The sequence below is a fragment of the Ricinus communis genome, chromosome 1 (genome assembly GCF_019578655.1).
Source record: "Ricinus communis isolate WT05 ecotype wild-type chromosome 1, ASM1957865v1, whole genome shotgun sequence".
Classification (NCBI taxonomy): Eukaryota; Viridiplantae; Streptophyta; class Magnoliopsida; order Malpighiales; family Euphorbiaceae; genus Ricinus; species Ricinus communis.
Genome location: NC_063256.1, coordinates 7,858,479 through 7,879,547, shown reverse-complemented (window position 1 = coordinate 7,879,547; position 21,069 = coordinate 7,858,479). Strand labels below are relative to the sequence as shown.

The following is a 21,069-nucleotide window of genomic DNA, read 5'->3' as shown; positions in this document are numbered from 1 at the left end:
GAAAGATTTAATATAAAATGTACATTTAGCAACCAAATGAACTTTTTGATTAATGATAATGTGTAAACAGAAAGGCAAAAGGCAGAAAATATCTTGACTAACATAATATTGTTGGAACTTGGGCCAAATGTAATCGGATTGCCTGACGCAATATGATCAAATTACACTTTCTTTCCAAATAACTCTCCAGCTAATCAATTCCACCAAAATCAGTGAAATTTTTAATTCTATGTTTAGTTTAAATTTATAACAAATATTATTTTATTTAAAAATATATATAAAAGATATAAAATATAAATAATAAAATTAAAATAAATATTTTAATGTTATGAAATCTATTGATTATCAATATTAAATTTATTTATTTTTTTTAAATTTAATTTAACTGGAACCAATTTCATACAAATTTAATTATATAGAGTTTAAATTAATTTTTCCTTCTTTCAAAGCACATAAATTCTATAAATTTTATAAAATTTAATCAAACAATATATAAATTTCATTCCATCACCTTAGAAAATAGTAATCTCCATGCTTAAGAAAAATAGTCTCTTCATCGAATATTTTGTCGTTTCTCTGTCATCAAGCCCACCTTTTATGGCTTCTGCATGTTAAGAACGCGATATTCCAAGGAGCACCTTCCACCACTGTCTCATAATAATAACTTGTCGAGACCCATAACTTATAATCCATCACATAACATGCAGGAAGCTTCAAATTGGAGCAACAAATTCCAATATTGTTGGACATGCGAAAAATCCCGCAAGAGGTGATACATGATTTTCTCGGAAGTTCGACATCAGGGACAATTAACGGCTGAGACCACATATAATCCTATTCGCAATGTGCAAACTATCTCGAGTAATCAATCTTGGCACATTTTGTTTTCCTTATTCCTTTTCTGGGTCTTAGTGATATCCCACGCACAATATATAGGGAAGCCACATAGAGAATTGGCTTAATCCTTAAAAAACTTTTGCTCCTCCAAGTAGTGAAGTGCCTTTTTCTTAGTCACCAGAAGTTTGACTAGCATAGAAGGTAGCCTGCCTTTATTTTTGCATTGAGCAAAGTCCAGAAGAAAGTAAACTGTTTACCAGTAATCATTACAGGAACATAGACCGTCTCTAAAATGGTGAAAACGTTTGCAATCTCTGACGACAATCTCTCGATCAAACACTCTAGAAATCATCTTCATGGTGACATGGCAATCACTACATATTCTAAGATTCTTAACAATCCGTATTAGAGTACCTGGTCTTATCTTTAAAAAGCAGAAGGCAACTGCCCTCACTATGAAGGGATAATGCCAACTCCTTGCCTTCATCATCCAAGTCAAGCAGCACTTCTCTTGTATTTCCCACATAACCCTCCATCTTCAGTCTATTCATAATCTTATCCAGCATCAAATATATTTCTTTACTTTCAGGATGAGAATCATCTCCAACTAAAAACTCATGAAGGATGCCTCCTACCTCAACCAAACTGCAGCCAGGAACTTTCTTGATCCCCTTTTCCTCCATCAGATCTCTCACATACCTCACTTCATTCCATTTACCCCTTTTTGCATGGACATTAGATAGAAGGACATAGGCACTGCTATTAGTGGGTTCCAACTCAATCAGTTTCTCGAGTGCAATTTCACATGTTTCAATGTCTCCATAGGTCCTAGATCCACTCAATAGAGCTCCCCATACAAGCACATCAGGTGTCATAGGCATGGACTTCACCATATCCCATGCTTGTTCAATAAGACCGGCTCTGGCATAAAGGTCAACCATGCAACCATAGTGTTGGATTGAAGGAATAACACCAAAGTCCTCGCTCATCCTCCTGAAATATTCCTTTCCTTCACTAACCAAACCTCCATGCACACATGCATAAAGAACAGCCAAGAATGTCACATTGTTAGGTCTTAACCCTTGATTTACCATCTTGGAAAACAATTCAAGGCCTTCCTCACCATAACCATGCATAGCCAAGCCTGAAATCATAGCACTCCAAGCCATAACATCTTTATTAGAACCCAAATTGTCGAATACCAATCGCGCCCTGTCAATGCTTCCACATTTTGCATACATATCTATCAATGAAGTTCCTAAAACAATATCAATTTTCATCTCACACTTCTCAATATAAGCATGAGCCCATTTTCCATGCTCAAGTGCACCTAGTCGCCCACAAGCTGAAAGCACGCTAGACATAGTAAACTCATTCGGCTTAACATCTCTCACTTCCAACATCTGCATCTCTCGAAACAAGGCTAGCGCTTCTTTATATTCCCCGCACTTCACAAACCCATTTATCATACAACTCCAAGTTATCACATTTCTCTCAGGCATTACATCAAACAACCCTCGTGCAACATCGACTAGCCCAACTTTAACACTCGCATTAATGATAGAATTCCAAGATGGCAAGTCCGGCTGGGCAATCTCATCAAATATTTGACGGGCAAAAGAGAAATTACCACAAGAAGAGTACATGTTGATGAGAGACGTTTGGACAAAGGAGTCATGGACGAGGCCGAAGTGATGAATTTGGGTGTGGATTTGTTTTCCTGATACGAGGTGCGGTTGGGAATGGAAAGACTGGAGAAGGAACGGAAAGGTGTGGAAATCGGGCTTGACGCCATGGTAGCGCATGCGGAGGTAGACGGATATTGGGGGATGCGTCCGGACGGAGGCTTGGACGTGGAATCTTAAGATGGTGTTCCATGTGAAAGATTCAAGCGTTTGGTGAGCAAAATTAAGTGTAGGATGCGCTGAGGATATGAGCTTTGTAGAAGCGCGCATTATGGCTGATTGGCGGGACTTTGTTCCAAGCTGGATGTTGAAAACACTTGAGGTAAATAATTATACAGATGTCAGCAATCGATTTCATCTACGTAAATTTGAGGTAGCACACTTTACTTCTTCTTTTTTTCTTTTGCAATAGAAAGGAAAAAAAGAAAAAGAATTGTCGAACAACTATAATTGAGATTGAAATATTATTAGAGGCCAATAATACGATCATAAGGGTCCAATAAATGATGAATTGATTAAAAAACCATTCATGAGCTATCCGGTAAGCTATAGCCTAAAGGCGTCAAGGCACAAAACTTATGATACCAAACTTGAATTTAAGCTCACTGTGCAGCCACCTCCATACATATTCTAGCAACGGCTTCATATTCCTCTTGCTCATTGCATTATAAATTATCATCTTCGAATCTCATTGTGGAAATTTTGCAAATACCACTCCCAGTAACTTGATAAATCATGACTGCTAAATAACATGCTACCACTGGCATCACATGCTCAGCCTCCCTGGGGTTAATCCAGACAACAAGGCAGAACCACTTCACAGAGAAAGTGCCAGCTATTTCAAGGCACTGACTATAAGTGCCGTAACATAAATTTAACCATAAGATAAATAAGGTGGAAATCAATGAACTCCAGACAGGGATCAGCATAACCAAAGTGGAGCAAGAAATCAGCATTGTATTAAAAGCATCTAATACATTTTTTTTAAAAAAAAGTAGATATCTAGTTGATAAATAGCCAAAATTTCAACAAACTCAGAAGGATCACAAAACACCCCCAACAAGTATTACAGATCTAACAGCTCAAAAGAAAAACAAGACTCTAAAAGCATATATAATTTGAAGATAAACTGAACCAGATCTTCAATCCTCCTCCTCTCCCTCATTCTCAGCAATGTTGAAGTAACGGAGTTCATAAACATTCCTATCTTTGTTGGAAGCAATCACACGAAGCCAATCTCGCACATTGTGTTTCTTCAAGTATTTCTTGGTCAAGTACTTAAGATACCTAAGAAAGGCCATAAATACAGGTGATAGGAACTGTTAAGCACATTCATAGTTTAAATGAGGTAAAAGAGGTCATAAACAAAAAGAGAAACTAAACAAAAATGCAGTATGGAGTCACCCTGCTGCGTATCCTTTTTAATCCTTTCAAGTCAATAGCATCAACTGTCTTAGATTATAGAAATTAATTCCACATCCAAGCTAGCTAAGAAACTTTGATTTGTTAAGCAGAAACTGAGAATGACAAATCCTACCACTTACCTAATTCATAAAGCCAAACAATATTACATGAACTGGTTTAGAGATGAAACTTGATACATAACGAACCAATCAATTACATTCACACCAAGGAATACAGAGAGCAGTCAGTTTGAGAGGCAAAATGAATTAATTTGTTATTAGCAAGTCTGTTCAGTTTGCTGTTGTCGAAGTAACAAAAAGGATTGCTAGTACTTGAAAGAAACAATTCCATATTAGATTCCATTTCCACTAAACGGATCGATCTAGTTCACCTAAACACCAGGAAAAATAAAAGCCATAGAACCCCAATAATATTTCACATAATAACGAGTTATTACCTTTTAGAGAAGTTACTGTCAGAGGTAACGGTAATCTTGGTCTTCTCACGAGAGACGGAAACGGTGTCGCCAAGAGCACCGGCCTTGCCGCCAACCTTAATCCTTTCTTGGAGAAATTTCTCCAGAGAGGCAATGTCCATGATCTTATCCTCCACTGGCTTTGCGCAGTCAATAGTGAAGGTCGCTCCCCTCTTCTTCCCACCCTTTGCTCCTCCAGCTGCCGCCCCGCGACTCATCTTTCCCGTTTCTGGTCCGCTACTGGCTGGATTCAATATTGATAGAAAGACCAGTGTGACAGAGCATTTAAGAAGCGTAAGGTTGCGCCGTGTGAGAGAATATATCGTATTGTCATGAGACTATCTAGGGTTTTTGCTTGGATGACTTTAACGACGCCGTTTAAGCTCAATTACCTAACGGCGTCGTTTAAGTTCATTTCTTTGATCGACGTCGTTTTACTGAAGGTGCTTGTTGCTGCCAATAATATTTTCCACTCTGCAAGTTGTATTTTGTGGGGTCAGTAATTAAATAAAAATTATTCAAACGACGACGTTTTCTTGTCTTTTTTTGACCTTAGCAACTGTGAAAGAAAAATAGAGAAGAGAAGCCGGAAACAGACAATGGAGGACGAGCTTTACGGCGATATTCCGTGCTCTTCTTATGCCGTTGATTCCATCCTCCGTGTGGGAACGGTAACAACAAATTTAATCCCTATACATTCATAGAAATCCTTAATTCCTTTTAGTCACTCAAAATAGAAAAAAAGATGCGGTATCTATTTTTCAGGCAGGTGCAATCTGGGGGCTATGTATAGGACCTCATAATGCTCGAAAAAGAGGTAATTTAAATTCTTTTCTGAATTCCTACTTGTCATTTTTTAATGATATTAATATTAATTTTTCTCTACTCTTATCCACAGGACTGACCGGCGCTTCTCAGGCTTCCTTTGTGGTATATGATATCTCCAATTAAGTGTTTGTTGGTTCGGTAATTGCTTGTGTGGATGTAATTTTTATTTAGTGCTTTTTTTTTTTAATTTGTCATTTGCAGGCAAAGTCAGTAGGAAAATTCAGCTTTCAGTGTGGTAAAATCTGATGATCAATAAATATTTTTCCTTTACATTGCACTTGATTCTGTACATGCGTACAGCATAGTATATGCTTTTGCTATTTATTCCCAAGCTTTATTTCTTTCTTTCTTTCTCTTTAGCATTAAGTAAATACATATAAGAGAACGATTCCTGTACAAGTAGGGAGTTTATTTGCTATGCACAGAAAATCATGAAGTCCTTAAACCTAATGCTTACTTATTGTTGGAACCAGAGATATATCTAGAATTTTCCTTCTCTTTTTCTACACTCTTAGATACTATCTCTTACATCTTGAATTCAATTTCCTCTCAACTTGAAAATTATTATAGCCTGATGCCCTCCTTTTGCTTTGCTGGAACATTTCTTAGAGTTACTCAACTTCTAGGATATTAATTTTGCAGTATTCATTTCGTGATCCACTGATTACATCATTGCTGCTTGATTGCAACTCATCCTCAATCAACCCAATATCATTTTTTGCTTAAAGTTTTTTGGTTGATTTTCTTTTATATATTTTTTATCCACTAGTTTTCCATGCTTATTACTACTTGATCATCTGAGTGACTATTTGATGCTTGTTGGAATGCCTACCAGTTGTTTCATTTTTCACTTAATTTAGTCTCACTTGCCCGCATGCCTATCACTCATATTCTTCAGGACTTGTTGCTGGAGTTTTTACTTTTACTCATTGTGGAATTCGAAGATATAGGAGAAAGAACGATTGGGTTAGTTACATATCTTCCTTGCCTTTGTGGCTAGTTTGAGATTATTAAAAGTTCTAGCTTATCAGCATGACAATATGGGCCTTCTTTTTTTTTGAGACTAGCTCTGATTAAGAAAGAAAAATTCAGTATTGATATCATTCCATAACATAATTTCAGTTTTCTTTTAAATGTGATCCTGTTTTGCAGCATATCCATTACGCTGAGGATCTTTACTGTAACAGGAAATAACTTTGCATAGCTTGCCTTTTTATAGTTCGTGCTCAAATCATTCTACTGTTATGCAGCTCGCATTTAACTTTCATTAGTTGATGGGATACAAAATTTTCACAGCTAACATGTGTAACTGCAATTATTGCAAAGCTAGGAAGAAAGCTCAGACTTAATTCTTTCCTCCTGAAAAACTATCAAATACTTTTGACAAGACAAGTGCCTAGAGAAGAATAATGGGAATCGTTACCATTTGGATACATACACAGTCTGGAGTTTTAGAAGTTCTTGAACTCCATATAAAGAGGCTCATTTATCAAATGCTATCATCTTGTATTTTGAAGCCTTATTGATGAATGCCATTGGTCCTTTTTCTTCTTACAGGTGAATGCTTTAATTGCTGGTGCTGTGGCAGGGGCAGCTGTCGCAGCTGGGACACGTAATTGGACACAGGTTGTTGGGATGGCTGGTCTGGTTTCTGCCTTCAGTGTTGCTGCTGACTATTCTAAAACATCTTAAAGTATCTGTTGCTGAAACTACTATGGAGAAGCAAGGTGATCTGCAGTTTTCTGCATGACATACTACAGGCAATAGTCGTCTGTTCATGCCTTTCTTTTGATCTTTTCAGGTTACTGAAATATTGTCATCTGATACTCTGATGAAATTTAAAATAGGCAAAGCTCATTTCCAATTTATTTACCTTCTTAACAAGCTAAAGTACGTTGCTCAGCCATGTACAATATGCAATTCGAGATTAACAAGTAATATTGCTACGTTATACCTACCAACCTATGCAAAAAGCATAATTCATTGGAAATAGGACCAAAGAATGGGAGAGTTTTGTGGATCTACAATGCATCGATTTCTAATAAATGGTTGATATGGGGACAACTGCCTTTTATAAATGAGCAGGCTAAAATGATATATTAAAAGAGTGCCGAAAAAGTTAGTTGTTTTCTTTGCGGTAGAATTGCCAAACTAATACTTTGCTCTACGCTGTGTGCTTGTTAAATGCATTTAGCTCTAGAATCATAGCTTATTAAGTTGTTGCAGGTAGCTGTAACTCTATTTATTAGTTTTGACATTGGCAGCCATGCACAGAAGCAAGACATTTAGAATTGCTACTTGCAACAAAGCTGAGAAATGTAGCTTTGCCCCAGCAGTTGTAATTTTGCTTCTCAATTTTATGTGCATTGAGTTGTGTCAAAACTGAGTTTTGGATACATACATGAATGGAAATTACTATTACAATGATATGGATCCTCTTTTTTCTTCTTTTCTGGGCTTGGCCCTTTGGATGAAACTGCCTATTGGGAGAAAGGAAAAAAATTGCTTGAAGACGACAAAAGGGTTGTAATGATGCAACTTGCAAAGAATGAAAAAGGAAGGTCAGTGGAGATTACTGAATGGGAGTGATGGACTGCAACTACCGATGCTGTAATATTGATCTGAGGTTTGTGGTGGGAACCATCCCCATCATCAAGATGTCATTTCCACCGACTTTAGGACCAGACTCCCTATAAAAAAATCCACGTTTGTTTTTCTAACATTATCCATCGTTTATATCCTAAACTCTTATGGGCAGCAACTAGTGGTAGCTCTCTAGTCCATATCGAGAGGGTAATCTTCACGTTCCTTGCTGGAATTTAAATCTTAGCTTCATAATTTCCATTTACAGTTATAAATATTTATAGTGTATCAATTCTTTAAAGCTCCTCTTTTCAAAAACCCAGATTTGTGTTGCACCGGGCCCAAAACCCTACTCTTCACTATTTGACACTTGACATGACTGGTAGTTTTACTAATTCTTAATAAATTTTTATAAAAATATTAAATATCTTTCAACTACTACTCACTTGATACGGCATATAACATATTTTTATAATTAAATGTCACGTCATATAAATAAGAATTGAGATAAATAAAAGTGTAATGTGTGACAGTATTCAATTTCTACCATGATAGATTAGAAAGACAGTGCAGTAGAGTTTCGTATTAATAAACTCTTTGAGATAATAATAAATTGAGAATATAACTATAAAAAAAAGAAATTTAAAGTGATTAGAAATATAAATGAAAATGATTTGAGGCAAAACTGATTACAAAATTAAAATTTAACAAATTTTATGTAAATTTATTTTTAAAATTTAAATTTGACTCAATACATTTTACAAATAGAATTTTAATTTTAACATTAAATTTCAAAAAATTATAAAATATATTTAATATAATAAATAAAATAACAAAAGTTCAACTCGCTTTGCGAAGTTCTCGAGTCCAAGCTCAACTGAGTTAAATTTGACTAATATTGAGTTTCTTTTGTTAATTCAATCTCAAATAGCTCACAATCTAGTAACTCATTGATCGGTCCAAATTATGTATAGATATTTAACGGTATTTTAGAGCTTTAATGATATATTTCTATATATAAAATGGTAAAAATATGTGTTTTTACCTCACGTAAGCTTAATTATCTAGTTTTAAGAATATAAGCAAAAAGAGAAAAATATGGAGTTAAAAGAAGCTTAATGGAACATGTTCATGTCAAGCCCCAAAATTAAGATGCATGTATTGCTAATTACAAGGTCCAATGGATATTTTAGTCATTTTGTATAGTTGTTGGGGTTTATATTAAGAGTTATTTATGGGATAGTATTTGGTGAAGATAAAAATACTTAAAGTCTTATCTATTAGATAGACTTATATTAGTATATTTATCTTTAGAGATATTTATTTAGAGGAGAACTCTTCTCTATATAAATCTCTACAAAACTTAATTAAAAGGAAAGGAGGAGGGGAGTTTTCTCCTACCTGCTCTCTACACCTGCTACCATTATTTTCTCCATAATTCTCTACAGTTTTTCATAAACATATAGTTTTAGTTTTCATTATTGTTTTGAGGATCTAAGGAGCTTTTCAAGAAGTGGAGACTGAGGATTAATCTTCTTTCTACTTGAAGAAATTCTTGATCTAGAGGGAGTTTTTACTTTTTTATGTCTTTCTATTTAACACCATAATCATTGGGTTAAATATGTTATGCTAGTTTTCATAAGTGTTTAGTTTAGTATTTTTACTTATGTATGGACCTTGTTATTTATTTATTTAATAAATTAATTCTTTACCTTCATATCTTTATTAGTTTCAGTAATTATTGTTAGTTAACCATCATATTAATTTAGCAATAGTAATTGTTATGGAAATCTTTAGATTTAAAAGTATTAGAAACATCATCTTTACTTTAATCTATGTTGGTATAAGAAACCTATATTGCATCATTAGCTTGAGTGACTTAGGGAAAAAGGCATATCACTATCTTATTCATTAGATCTATGCTTAAAGTAAAACAAGGAGATTACTAAGTAAATGGCTAAATTAAATACTATCTTTAGCAAATAGTTTGAGATCATAAACATTTGCATTTGCATTACATATTTATTTATTATTTAGTTACTTTACTTTATGAACATTATTCTCTCAAACATACTGATTTAGAGTGTCTAGATTTACTTTTATTGTTTTGTGTTGATAATTAGTCTCTATAATAAGTGGCCTCATAGTTCCTTGAGATATCGACCTCGTGGTGAACTTACCCTTATTATAGGAACGGTACGTGCACTTACGAGTACTAAAAAATACACATCAAGTTTTGGCGCCGTTGCCGTGGAACTGTGTTCAAATTTATTATATTGATTGATTATCAAAAGTGTCTTGTGTTTGTTAGTTTTCTTTTCGTGTTTCGTATTTTATTTTGTTCATCTATTTTTGTTTTGGTTATTTATTTTGTGTTTTGTGATTTATTTTGTTTATGTATTTTTATTTTGTTTGTAAATTTTATTTTTAAGTTTTTTTTAGATATAAAGTTTTTATTTCTTTTTATTTTGTATGCCTAGCAGGAAACAACTAGAAATAGATATCATGGCAAACCCACCAAGAGAAAAATGAGCTAAAAGGCGAATGGCTATGAAAGATTATGCATGGCCTACAATTGTAACATAACTTCATGCATAGTTCTAAGTGATGCATCTAAAAATTATGAATTTAAGGGCATTCATTTTAATATGCTTCCTTCATTTTATGGTATGCCTAGTGAGGATGCATTAACATTCATTAGAGAATTTTATGCTATAATTCATACTTTTCCATTATCTGGACTAAATGAATATCAACTAAGAATGAGGTGTTTCCCTTATTCATTGAAAGAAAGAGCAAAGATTTGGTTAATGACCTTGCCTCATAATTCTTTGAGAAATTGGGATGAAGTTCATCAAAAGTTTATGAGTAGATTTTACTCACAACAAAAGACTAAATTATTAAGAGGTGAAATTTTTAATTTTTATCAAAAGAATGTTGAATCTTTTCATGAAGCATAGGATCGCTTCAAATCACTTTTATTGCAATGCGCATACCATGGATTCTCACTCCCAATAACTAACCAATTATTTTATGATGGGTTGACACACCAATATCAATGTATGGTTGATAATGCAGCTGGGGTGCTATGTTAGAAAGGGTACCTAATGAGGTTTATGACATCTTTAAGATGTTAAGAGCCAATTCTTAACAAAAGAGTGTGAGGACAAAAAGAGTAGAAGTAAATGAAGTGGTAGCTAATAGTGAGATGGCCATGCAATTGGCTGAAATAACTAAGCAAGTATGCTTACTTCAACAAAAAACTCACTAAAGGTATGTGGTATTTGTAGTATTTATAGTCATGTGCTAATATTTGTTCATCTTTTGATAATTACAAAGGAAATATGTATGACCAAACAAATTTGAAGGATTCTTACCAACCCATGTATCCTGTGAATGACCCTTATTCCAACACATATAATACAAGTTGGAGAAACCATCCAAATTTTTCTTGAAAATACAATGACCAAAACCCACCGTAATTATTGAGAAATCAAAATCAACCTCATTACCAAGATCAATATTCTCAATTCCAAAGGGACTTCAATCCTTTCTTTCAAGATCAAGAATAAATTTTTTGATCTAATGAACAGAGGAAGCCAAGTTTGGAAACAACACTTCAATCATTTATGATGGCTTCTCATGATAGGATGGAGAGGAATGAGAAAAAGACAGATTTCATTGAGGGTTCACTTAAACATTTAGAAGCTCAAATAGGACAAATTGTTGAAGAGCTCAATAAAGATGAACTATCAAGTCAACCTAAACAAGCCAATTCCATTATTACTATTAGAAGAGGTGAGGTTATCGATAATATTTCTATAGAAGCTGAAAGGAATTCTTCTTCTTATGCAGGTACACTTGAAAATGATGGATTAGTGAAAATCAATAAGGAAAGCATGCAAAAGGAAGAAAAATTAGAACCTAATCTTAAGCTTGAGAAGAAAGAAAAGAAAGCATTTTGCGGACCTGAATTTCATAAGGCAGCTCAGCCTTATAAACCCCCTATTCCTTTTCTAAACTAACCCAAAGAGAGCAAAAAGGATAAAAAAAATTGAAAGTATTGAGATGCTCTCCAAAGTTAATACTAATTTACCTTTGTTGGATGTTATCAGGAATAAGCCAACTTATGCAAGAAAATTTGAAGAGTTGAACACCAACAAAAGGCGATATGTGAACAATGAAAAAGTATAAGTAGCAAGTGTAATGCTTCAACATCAATTGCCCCTTAAGATGAAGGATCCTGTTAGCTTCACCATTGATATTACAATAGGTGACAAAGAGGATAGAAAAGCCATGTTAGATTTGGGAGCAAGCATCAACTTGATGCCATATTCGATGTATGAACGACTTGGCTCGGGAGAGTTGAAGCCTATCACTATGTCTCTATAATTTGTTGATAGATCGATAAAATATCCTAGAGGTATAATGAAAGATTTGCTAGTACAAGTAAGTAAGTTAATAATTCATGTTGATTTTGTAGTGCTTGACATAGAAAATACACCAGTAAGGGATAAAGAGCAAACCATACTCCTTGGTAGACCTTTCATGGCAACTACTAGAACTGTGATTGATGTGCATGATGAAAAACTTACCATGATAGTTTTAGGAGAAACTGTGGAATTTAAAGTGTTTGATTCTCTAACTTTCTCTCCTAAATGTACTATCAATAAGTGTTCATATAATTATTTAGATTCTCTTGTTTATGAACAATTATATGATGATATTTCATTCTTAATTGACAAGAGCTTTCGTGACACTTTAGATATTCGTATTAAAAGTATAAAGCTATACTTAAAAGGAATGGCTTATGACCAAGAGGTGGAGTGCGCGGATGAACGTCCACCATAAGCATAATCAGGAATGTTTAGCTATAGATAATAAACTTAGCAATTGTATTTTTATTTTTATGCATTTAAGTTATTTTTTTAATTTTTCAATTATTATTTTTCTATTTTTTATTCGTTTTATGTTTACCTTGTAGGATTATGTTTGATTCCTAAAAGGCAATATGTCTCAATGAAAAGTAATTAAAACTCAAAAAAAAACTGAGCGAGCCACGTTGTGGCGTGAATTTTTGGCAGAGGCACGGGCCGTGGCGGAGGCATGGCAGCGACACGGGCCGTGGCGAGGTATGGCGAGCGACATGGGCGTGGCGGTGGCCGGCGTGGGTCGCGGCGCTTCCGCGGTGCTGCTGGCCAGGCCACATGCCCAAGGCAGGCAAGCCGGAGGCACGCAGTGAGCACGGACGGGCCCACAGTATAAGCAGACGCGGCAGTAGCTTAACGACGTAGTCCGCGGAGCGATCACTGAAAAAAAAAGTTATTTTTGAGCAAAAGTTAAAATAATTAAATCCAAGAAATTGGGGATTGATTATCATAAAAAATTAGTTATTTTTAAATTAAAATACCCTCTTTAAAAATTAAATATATATTCATCTCCTCCACATAAATAATCATATCATTGATTTAGAATTTTATTTTAAATTTTATTATAAAATTTATATTTATTTTTTAGGACCTAATTTTTAATTATCTTAGGATTTAATCTTTCTAGTATATTTAGGATAGTTTATTATTTTTAATTATTATTTTTTTTAATTATTTATTTCTTTACTTCTTTTATAATTATCAATGATTTGTGTTTAAGTGTGCTTCTAAGATTTGGATGATGGAGATTGGAATTCAAGTTCATGGCTTACTATACATTGTAAAATTCCATGGGAGTATTCTATCTTTTTCCTCTCTTCTTGTTCTTTATTTTTATATATGCAATGACATTGAGGACATGTCAAATTTAAGTGTGGGGGAGGAAAATAGAGTATTTACTCTATTAAATTTTATACGTCATATGCCATGAGAATTAGCAACTTTGATTAATCTTTTGCAAAATTTTAAATTTTCCTATTCAGTTTTTTCTTATTATTCTAAATAAGAGTCGATGAAAGAATGTTATTTTGTTAAGATTCTTGAACTCTTGAGTTAGTTTTTAACATGTATAAATGTGAACTCATGAGTAATTTGCACTTAAATGATCAAGTGTTCATCTTTTGCATATGGACATGATAAGTAGTTTAGAAATATGGGTATGATTAGAAGTATATGATTTATATTATTATTTCCTTGTTATTTAATTAGCTTGCCTAAGTTTGTGAGATATGATATGGGCAAGTTTAAAACTCTAAGTTTAATAATTTTACTTCGCTAATTGTAGTTGCTTAGTAACCGGGGATCTTCATGCCCAATGTCGATTTTCACGTAAAAAGGCAATTGAGATTATGAGTATGCAAAGCATCTTGATATATGTTTGTTGAGTAACCAGGTGCATTCGTCATCCATGTTTGTATTTGTGTAAAAAGGCATAACATCTCAAGAAAGAAACAAATACCCCAAGTATCAAAAATTAAAATCCAAGGGGTATAAAGAAAAGAAAAAAAAAGTATAAGAGCTTCAAAAGCAAGTAATAAATGCCTATTGATCTTTTATTTTTTAATAAAACTTTTGCCTTTTTGAATAGGGTTATAATAATTTGGATTATGCATCATAGTTATATTCTTTGAAGATGAGTTAGACTATTTGTTGTGAAATAGGTGTGAAGGATTTGATACTTGAGTCTTTTGATTAACAATGATTGAGTTTATATTTCTTAAAGAAAATTATTATGATTCAAGTCTTCTTGGGTTGATATGATTTTTGTATTAGTGAGATTTTTTTTAATAATATCTTTAAGCTGAGTATGGATGTTCTTCATGATTTTTGCAAAAGTTAATTCTCATTTGCTTTTTACTTGAGGACAAGTAAATGTTTAAGTGTGGGGGTATTTGGTCGGTCAAATTACGAATAGATATTTAAAGTTTTAGAGCTTTAATGACATATTTCTATATATAATATGGTGAAAATATGTGTTTTTACCTCACATAAACTTAATTGTCTATTTTCAGGAATATTAGCAAAAATAAAAAAATATGGAGCTAAAAGAAGTTTAATAGGACATGTTCGTGTCAAAGCCAAGATTAAGATGCATGGACTGCTAATTACAAGGCCCAATGGACACTTTAGTCATTTTGTATAATTATTAAGGTTTATATTAAGAGTTATTTATGGGATAGTATTTGGTGGAGATAAAAATACTTAAAGTATTATCTATTAGATAGACTTATATTAGTATACTTATCTCTAGAGAGATTTATTTTGAGGAGAACTCTTCTCTATATAAATTTCTGCAAACCTAATTAAAAGAAAAGGAGGATGAGAGTTTTCTTCTACTTGCTCTCTACACTTGCCACCATTATTTTCTTCATAATTTTCTACAGTTTTTCATAAACATATAGTTTTAGTTTTCATTATTCTTTTGAGGATCTAAGGAGCTTTTCAAGAAGTGGAGACTGAGGACCAATCTTCTTCCTACTTGAAGAAATTCTTAATCTATAGGGAATTTTTACTTTTTTATGTCTTTCTATTTAATACCATGATCATTGGGTTAAATATGTTAGGCTAGTTTTTATAAGTGTTTAGTTTAGTCTTTTTACTTTTGTATGAACCTTGTTATTTATTTATTTAATAAATGATTTTTTTACCTTCATATCTTTATTAGTTTCAGTTATTATTGTTAGTTAACCATCATTTTAATTTAGCAATAGTAATTGTTATGAAAATCTTTAGGTTTAAAAGTATTAGAAACATTATCTTTACTTTAATTTATGTTGGTATAAGAAACTTAGGTTGCACCATTAGCTTGAGTGACTTAGGAAAAAAGGCACATCACCATCTCATTAATTAGATCTGGACTTAAAGTAAAACAAGGAGATTACTAAATAAATGGCTAGATTAAATACTATCTTTAGCATATAGTTTTAGATCATAAATATTTGCATTTGCATTGCATATTAATTTATTGTTTAGTTACTTTATTTTATGAACATTAATCTCTCAAACATATTGATTTGGAGTGTTTAGATTTACTTTTATTGTTTTGTGTTGATAATTAGTCTTTATAATAAGTGGCATCATAGTTCCTTGAGAGATCGACCTCGTGGTGAATTTACCCTTACTATAGGAACGATTTGTGCACTTGCGATTACTAGAAAAGACACATCACTCATCTACAATCTTAGTACTTTATTTTTCTAAATTACAAATCAAAAGAAAAAGACTTAAATATGTCAAATAAAGAAGAGTAGGGTTCCGGCCCCGGTGCAAAATCTTACGTACCACTATTTTTTTTACCACGTCGTTCTCTCTATCTTAATCTAATACCCTATTTTTAGTTTATATATAAAATATAAAATGTAAGTTTTTTAATTAATATCGTTAATTATTATTTTTTAAATTATTTGTATTAAATCTCTCATTATAAATCAATTATATAACTATGCTAGTTACTAAAAATAAATTTGATAATTATTTGTTAAATTAATAACTAAAAATTTAGAAATAAATAAAGAGAATATTTAAAACAGAGAGATTATTAAATTGGATGCGACTTTAAGCCAACGACCCCGTACCATACTTTGGACTTTTTTTTTTTTTTCCTTTGCAGCCTTTCTTTTATTAAATAAAAGAGAAGAGGCAAAAAAACAATCGAATTATATAATATATGTAAAAAGAAAAGGAAACATGAGCCGGGCGCATTGGCGTTGTGCCACGTCATGAAGAAACTTATAAAAAAGGCGTCCTAAAATAAATGTAATCCTAAACCGTATAAGTAAACAAATCAGATCGTATCCTTTTCTCGCTCAAAAAGTTTCCACTTTCTTCGTTAACTTCATCTTCTTCTCACTCCTACAAAATCTAACTTAACCTTACGCCTCGCTTTCATTGCAACCACATCCTCATCTCTTTTTGTTTTCAAGGATCTGCTCTCGCTCTTCATTGCCGAAACTAATGTTCCAGTTTCTTTGCGGGTCAACATTGTCGGTTCTGTTCCTGTGCTTTGCATAAATTATGGAGTTTCAGTGTCAATATCAGGAGGTGAATTTTTGTAATCTTTACTTTCTTGGGTTCAATATTATTTGGTTCGTATATTTTTTACAGAACTTGTTTCTTTTTTTGTTTTTCTTTTTCTGTATGTATAGGAATATATAAGGAATTCAAGAGGAGTGAAGCTATTTACTTGTAGATGGTTGCCTACATCTCCTCCAAAAGCTCTTGTTTTTCTCTGCCACGGTACATACCCTTTCTCTTCCTCTCGTGTCTCTTTGATTTTGTGGGTTGGGTGTAATTATTTTATTCATTAATGGGTTTTGCAGGGTACGGCATGGAATGCAGCGGTTACATGAAAGGTAATAAATTCCTCTTTAATGGCTGCTTCTCCATTTTGTTATATTTCTCTGTACTTGAAAGTCCCAATGTCTAGCTTACGCCCTTTAATGTTTGCCATATTTTTCTTCTGATTTGACCTCATCCAATGAGCTTTTATCATTTCAATGGTTTCTAATTAGTTTTGAAAACCAGTCACTAATTTCTTACATATAGTATATATTGGATTTGGACCCAGAAAATCTAAACCGGACCAACAAACAGAAAATATATTTACATGCTTCTAGATTTTATATTTATCTAAAAGTCTTTACTTGCACGTATCAAAATTTCTGTTATAATTGAAGAAGTCGAGCAATTAAATACTAATTATATAATCACCGAACTGTTATATTATATTACAGTTGACTAATAGCTTTACAGTTTGCTTAACTATTCAAAAATGTTATTTTCTAAGATGTCATCGATGATTATGAACAATGGTATGACTTTTGAACACATGATCAGTCAATTTTTCTATGCTATTGTGATATATTTGACAATGGTTGTTAACTACTGTGGGAACACCTGTAATCTGAATTCGGAGTCTTATTCATTTTAATTACTATATTCAGTTTCAGTATTAGCTTTTGCTGTATAGCACTACCTTAATTAATTAGTGATTTTAAGATAAAATAGTTGTAATCTAAAACTGATAAAAGTTGTGCAATTATTGCCACACTGCCAGTGAGATGGATAATATATACTTATTTAGCATATGCTAATAATAATATTATCATCCCATATTCCTTATCTTCTTTTAAGCCTGTCTTCTTCTCTGTCACCTTCCAGAACTATCATGGCAAGGAACTAATGGCCACGTCACATGCCATATCTTATTGATATGGCGTTTTCCTTTTGCTTTTAAGCGTAGTTTCCAAATTTGTGTAGTGCACTGCGCGTCACATGCCATTTTCAAGAATTCCCTATTCTTCTATAAGATCATCTCTAGTTTGTCTCTTAATAGATAAAGATAGAGTTTGTTTTTATTTTAAAAATGAAAAGAGAAATGGCTCGGAACCCAATTAGAGATGAGTCTCATTTTTAATCAAAGACTTAATCTTTAATGAAATTTCTACTTCTTGTTCGAATCCTACCGTCTAGAATTTTAATGGGTCCAAGATCATATGATTTTGGCATTCGATTTTTCTAACAAGCAGTTAGCGATTCCTAAAACTTTTATATTTTAAACCACGTGTCCTCCAGGTCAGATGGTACTGAATTGACATCATTGTGAATGGACTCTAGTCCATCCTCCGGTCAACACCCATCAGCACATTTATATCCTTCTATAGTGTTTATAGATTAGAGCAGTTGACCTAAATTTTAGAAATAAGGGAAACAGAAAAATAATACCAACTTATTCACTTACTATGCTTAACTCACCCAACTCAATACTAATGTGTATGTCTTGAATAGAATGTGGAATCAGGCTAGCAAGTGCAAGCTATGCAGTTTTTGGAATTGACTATGAAGGCCATGGAAAGTCCCCTGGTTCTCGTTGCTATATAAAGAAGTTTGAAAACATTGTGAAAGATTGCAATGAGTTTTTCAAGTCAGTTTGTGGTATGTGCATGAGAAGCCCCTTTCGCATTTATCAACTTGTTTACATAAATTCTATAGACAAGGCGGTTAACTTTATTTCTGATGTTCTAATTTTTTCAGTGGAGAAAGATTACAGAGACAAGGGCAGGTTCCTGTATGGAGAGTCCATGGGAGGAGCAGTGGCTCTGTTACTCCACAGGAAGGAACCATCTTTTTATAATGGTGCTGTTCTTGTTGCCCCCATGTGTAAGGTAATGCGGTAGTTGAAATGGATCTTTTTTTTTTATAATTACATGTGATGGTGATGGCGACGGTAATTAATTTATGGTAGATATCAGAGAAGTTGAAACCGCATCCAGTGGTTGTTAACATATTGACTAGCCTTGAAGAGATTATACCAAAATGGAAGATTGTCCCAACTAAAGATGTCATTGATTCTGCATTTAGAGACCCTGTTAAGCGAGAAGAGGTGAGCTAATTTCATTACTTCTTGTTTAGCCAACACATTATTTCATGGAAGAGAATGATTTATCTCCGAATATAATATATGTAGATAAGGAATAATAAGCTGATATACCAAGATAAGCCTAGACTGAAAACAGCCCTGGAGATGCTCAGAACTAGCCTGAGCCTCGAAAAGAGTTTAAACCAGGTGACGGGGTTAATTCTCTCTTCTTTTTTTTAGCTCAATTAATTATGCAATTTGAGAAGCCATGACCAGTCACTTTCCTTTTTCCATAGAAATCATTTTGAACCTCTGATCTCCTCAACTTTGAGCAGGACACCATGTAGTATCGTTCTATTTACACTGATTTTGTTGGGCTGTTCTTGGCAGGTGACACTGCCATTCTTGGTGCTACATGGTGATGCGGATATAGTCACAGACCCAGAAATAAGCAAAGCCTTATATGAACAAGCTGGCAGTGTAGACAAAACCATGAAACTGTACCCTGGAATGTGGCATGGATTGACTGCAGGAGAGATAGATGGAAATGTCGATATAGTTTTTGAGGATATCATAGGTTGGCTTGACAAGCATACCGATTATCTCGTCCCTGTTCCGATTCTTGAACCTTTCAGCAATGGTATAGAGAAACTTGAATGGCCAGAAACTGAAAACCTGTCTCAAAGAAAACAATCGAATCGCAGTTATCTCTGTGGGTTTAAGGAACCTTGCACCCTCCACTCAGCTATGTAGCAGTCAATTAGTTACATATCACAGCCAGCAGTTTTATTCTCCTTCGTTCAAATGTTAAAAATGATTTCTGTTTATAAAGGAAATGAAATAAAGATAAGTTTCTGCATTTACATTATAGCTTACCTGATCGAAGTGGAATCTCAATTCATTTGGGAGAATTCTGAATAAGAAAAAACAAAAAAAGGGAAAGAGATAGCAATTGATATTTGTTCAACTAATCGACATATATTATATAATTTATGGCAGAGTTATGAATTCAACACTTGAATACAACTTCTAATTAGGTACATTTAATAATTTAATATGGCATTTTGAAGGGATTAATTTCTTCAAATATTCAAGTTAAAACTGATTGGTAATGTTTATATAATTTTTACTGTTGAGTAAATTAATAGTTGAGATTTGTTATTTAATAAAAAGTTATTTCTCTTTTAAAAATTTTAATATAATCTCAACTGTTTAATTTTAATAAAAATCTATGCTGAAATATTATTGAGATATAAGATATATTTTCGTATTTTAGTTGAGTCGTACAAACTTCCATTTATTGAATGTTGATTTAAAGTAATTACAACATCACATCCTATCATATATAATTACAAACGTATGTGAATTATCTTTAGGAGACAGAATCTCGAGATTTCCTTCTTTCTTTTTTTCTTTTTTCTGTACAAATGTTTAATTAACTCATCAATTACCTTTTTAGAAATATTCTTATATTAACAATAAATATTATTTTTACTGTGTAAATTTTTTTTAAATACTTTTTTTTTATTTTTTTTTCAAAAATATGGTGTGGTTGCTTTTTTATTTTTCTTTTGTTATTTTATTTAAAAAAACAACTAAAATCTTATGTTAAAAAAAAATTAAAATTGTATTTTTAATATTTTCATATGGTAAAAATAAAAAAGAAAATCTAATACTATAAATTTGAAAAAAATTAAAAATATTAGTATTTTTATTATTTTTTCAAAATAAAATGCACTTTTTTTGTCATTGACATCACGTCGCGAACATGCTTCACTTATCACGCTTTCTTTGTCTTTTCTAATAATATTTAGAGAGTATTTGATTTAGAAGTTTGATGCAGCTGATTGTTGTTTCTCAAATTAAAATATTTACTAAAGACTAAAGAAACAACAGCTGATAGTTGACTTAGTCTTAATCAACTGTTGATTGTATCATCTCTATTTTAGAACTTTTTCTTATCAGCTGATA

General features: G+C 32.9%; 4 protein-coding genes and 1 non-coding gene across 6 annotated transcripts; 2 read left to right on the top strand and 3 right to left on the bottom strand.

Annotated features, from left to right (window-relative positions):
* Positions 1-421: 421 nt before the first annotated feature.
* Positions 422-3,324, bottom strand: LOC107261572 (pentatricopeptide repeat-containing protein At3g62890). The gene is given in 2 exon segments (XM_015721750.3): positions 422-1,286; positions 1,288-3,324. Coding segments are annotated over 2 exon segments (1,701 nt in total). The 5' UTR covers positions 2,793-3,324; the 3' UTR covers positions 422-1,090.
* A 135-nt stretch (positions 3,325-3,459) lies between these two features.
* On the bottom strand, positions 3,460-4,724 carry LOC8259875 (60S ribosomal protein L22-3). Its single transcript, XM_002523044.4, has 2 exons — positions 4,384-4,724; positions 3,460-3,809 (listed from the first exon to the last, which is right to left on the bottom strand). The coding sequence occupies exons 1-2, from the start codon at positions 4,617-4,619 to the stop codon at positions 3,665-3,667; spliced, it is 381 nt and encodes a 126-aa protein (XP_002523090.1). The 5' UTR covers positions 4,620-4,724; the 3' UTR covers positions 3,460-3,664.
* Positions 4,725-4,909: 185 nt separating this feature from the next.
* LOC8259874 (outer envelope pore protein 16-4, chloroplastic) lies at positions 4,910-7,097 on the top strand. Its single transcript, XM_002523043.4, has 6 exons — positions 4,910-5,072; positions 5,167-5,218; positions 5,300-5,331; positions 5,431-5,464; positions 6,128-6,195; positions 6,787-7,097. The coding sequence occupies exons 1-6, from the start codon at positions 5,001-5,003 to the stop codon at positions 6,919-6,921; spliced, it is 393 nt and encodes a 130-aa protein (XP_002523089.1). The 5' UTR covers positions 4,910-5,000; the 3' UTR covers positions 6,922-7,097.
* A 3,611-nt stretch (positions 7,098-10,708) lies between these two features.
* On the bottom strand, positions 10,709-10,816 carry LOC112535494. Its single transcript, XR_003079616.2, has one exon. It is a non-coding gene; the product is annotated as a small nucleolar RNA R71 (small nucleolar RNA).
* Positions 10,817-16,506: 5,690 nt separating this feature from the next.
* On the top strand, positions 16,507-19,961 carry LOC8259873 (caffeoylshikimate esterase). Of its 2 annotated transcripts, XM_002523042.4 has the most exons (8): positions 16,508-16,781; positions 16,886-16,976; positions 17,060-17,092; positions 18,528-18,674; positions 18,774-18,904; positions 18,985-19,122; positions 19,207-19,305; positions 19,489-19,961. In XM_002523042.4, the coding sequence occupies exons 1-8, from the start codon at positions 16,755-16,757 to the stop codon at positions 19,849-19,851; spliced, it is 1,029 nt and encodes a 342-aa protein (XP_002523088.1). In that variant the 5' UTR covers positions 16,508-16,754; the 3' UTR covers positions 19,852-19,961. The 2 variants fall into 2 exon arrangements, with proteins under 2 accessions (XP_015577213.1, XP_002523088.1); XM_015721727.3 differs by lacking the exon at positions 19,207-19,305 and having other exon boundaries at positions 16,507-16,781.
* The last annotated feature ends 1,108 nt before the right edge of the window (positions 19,962-21,069 follow it).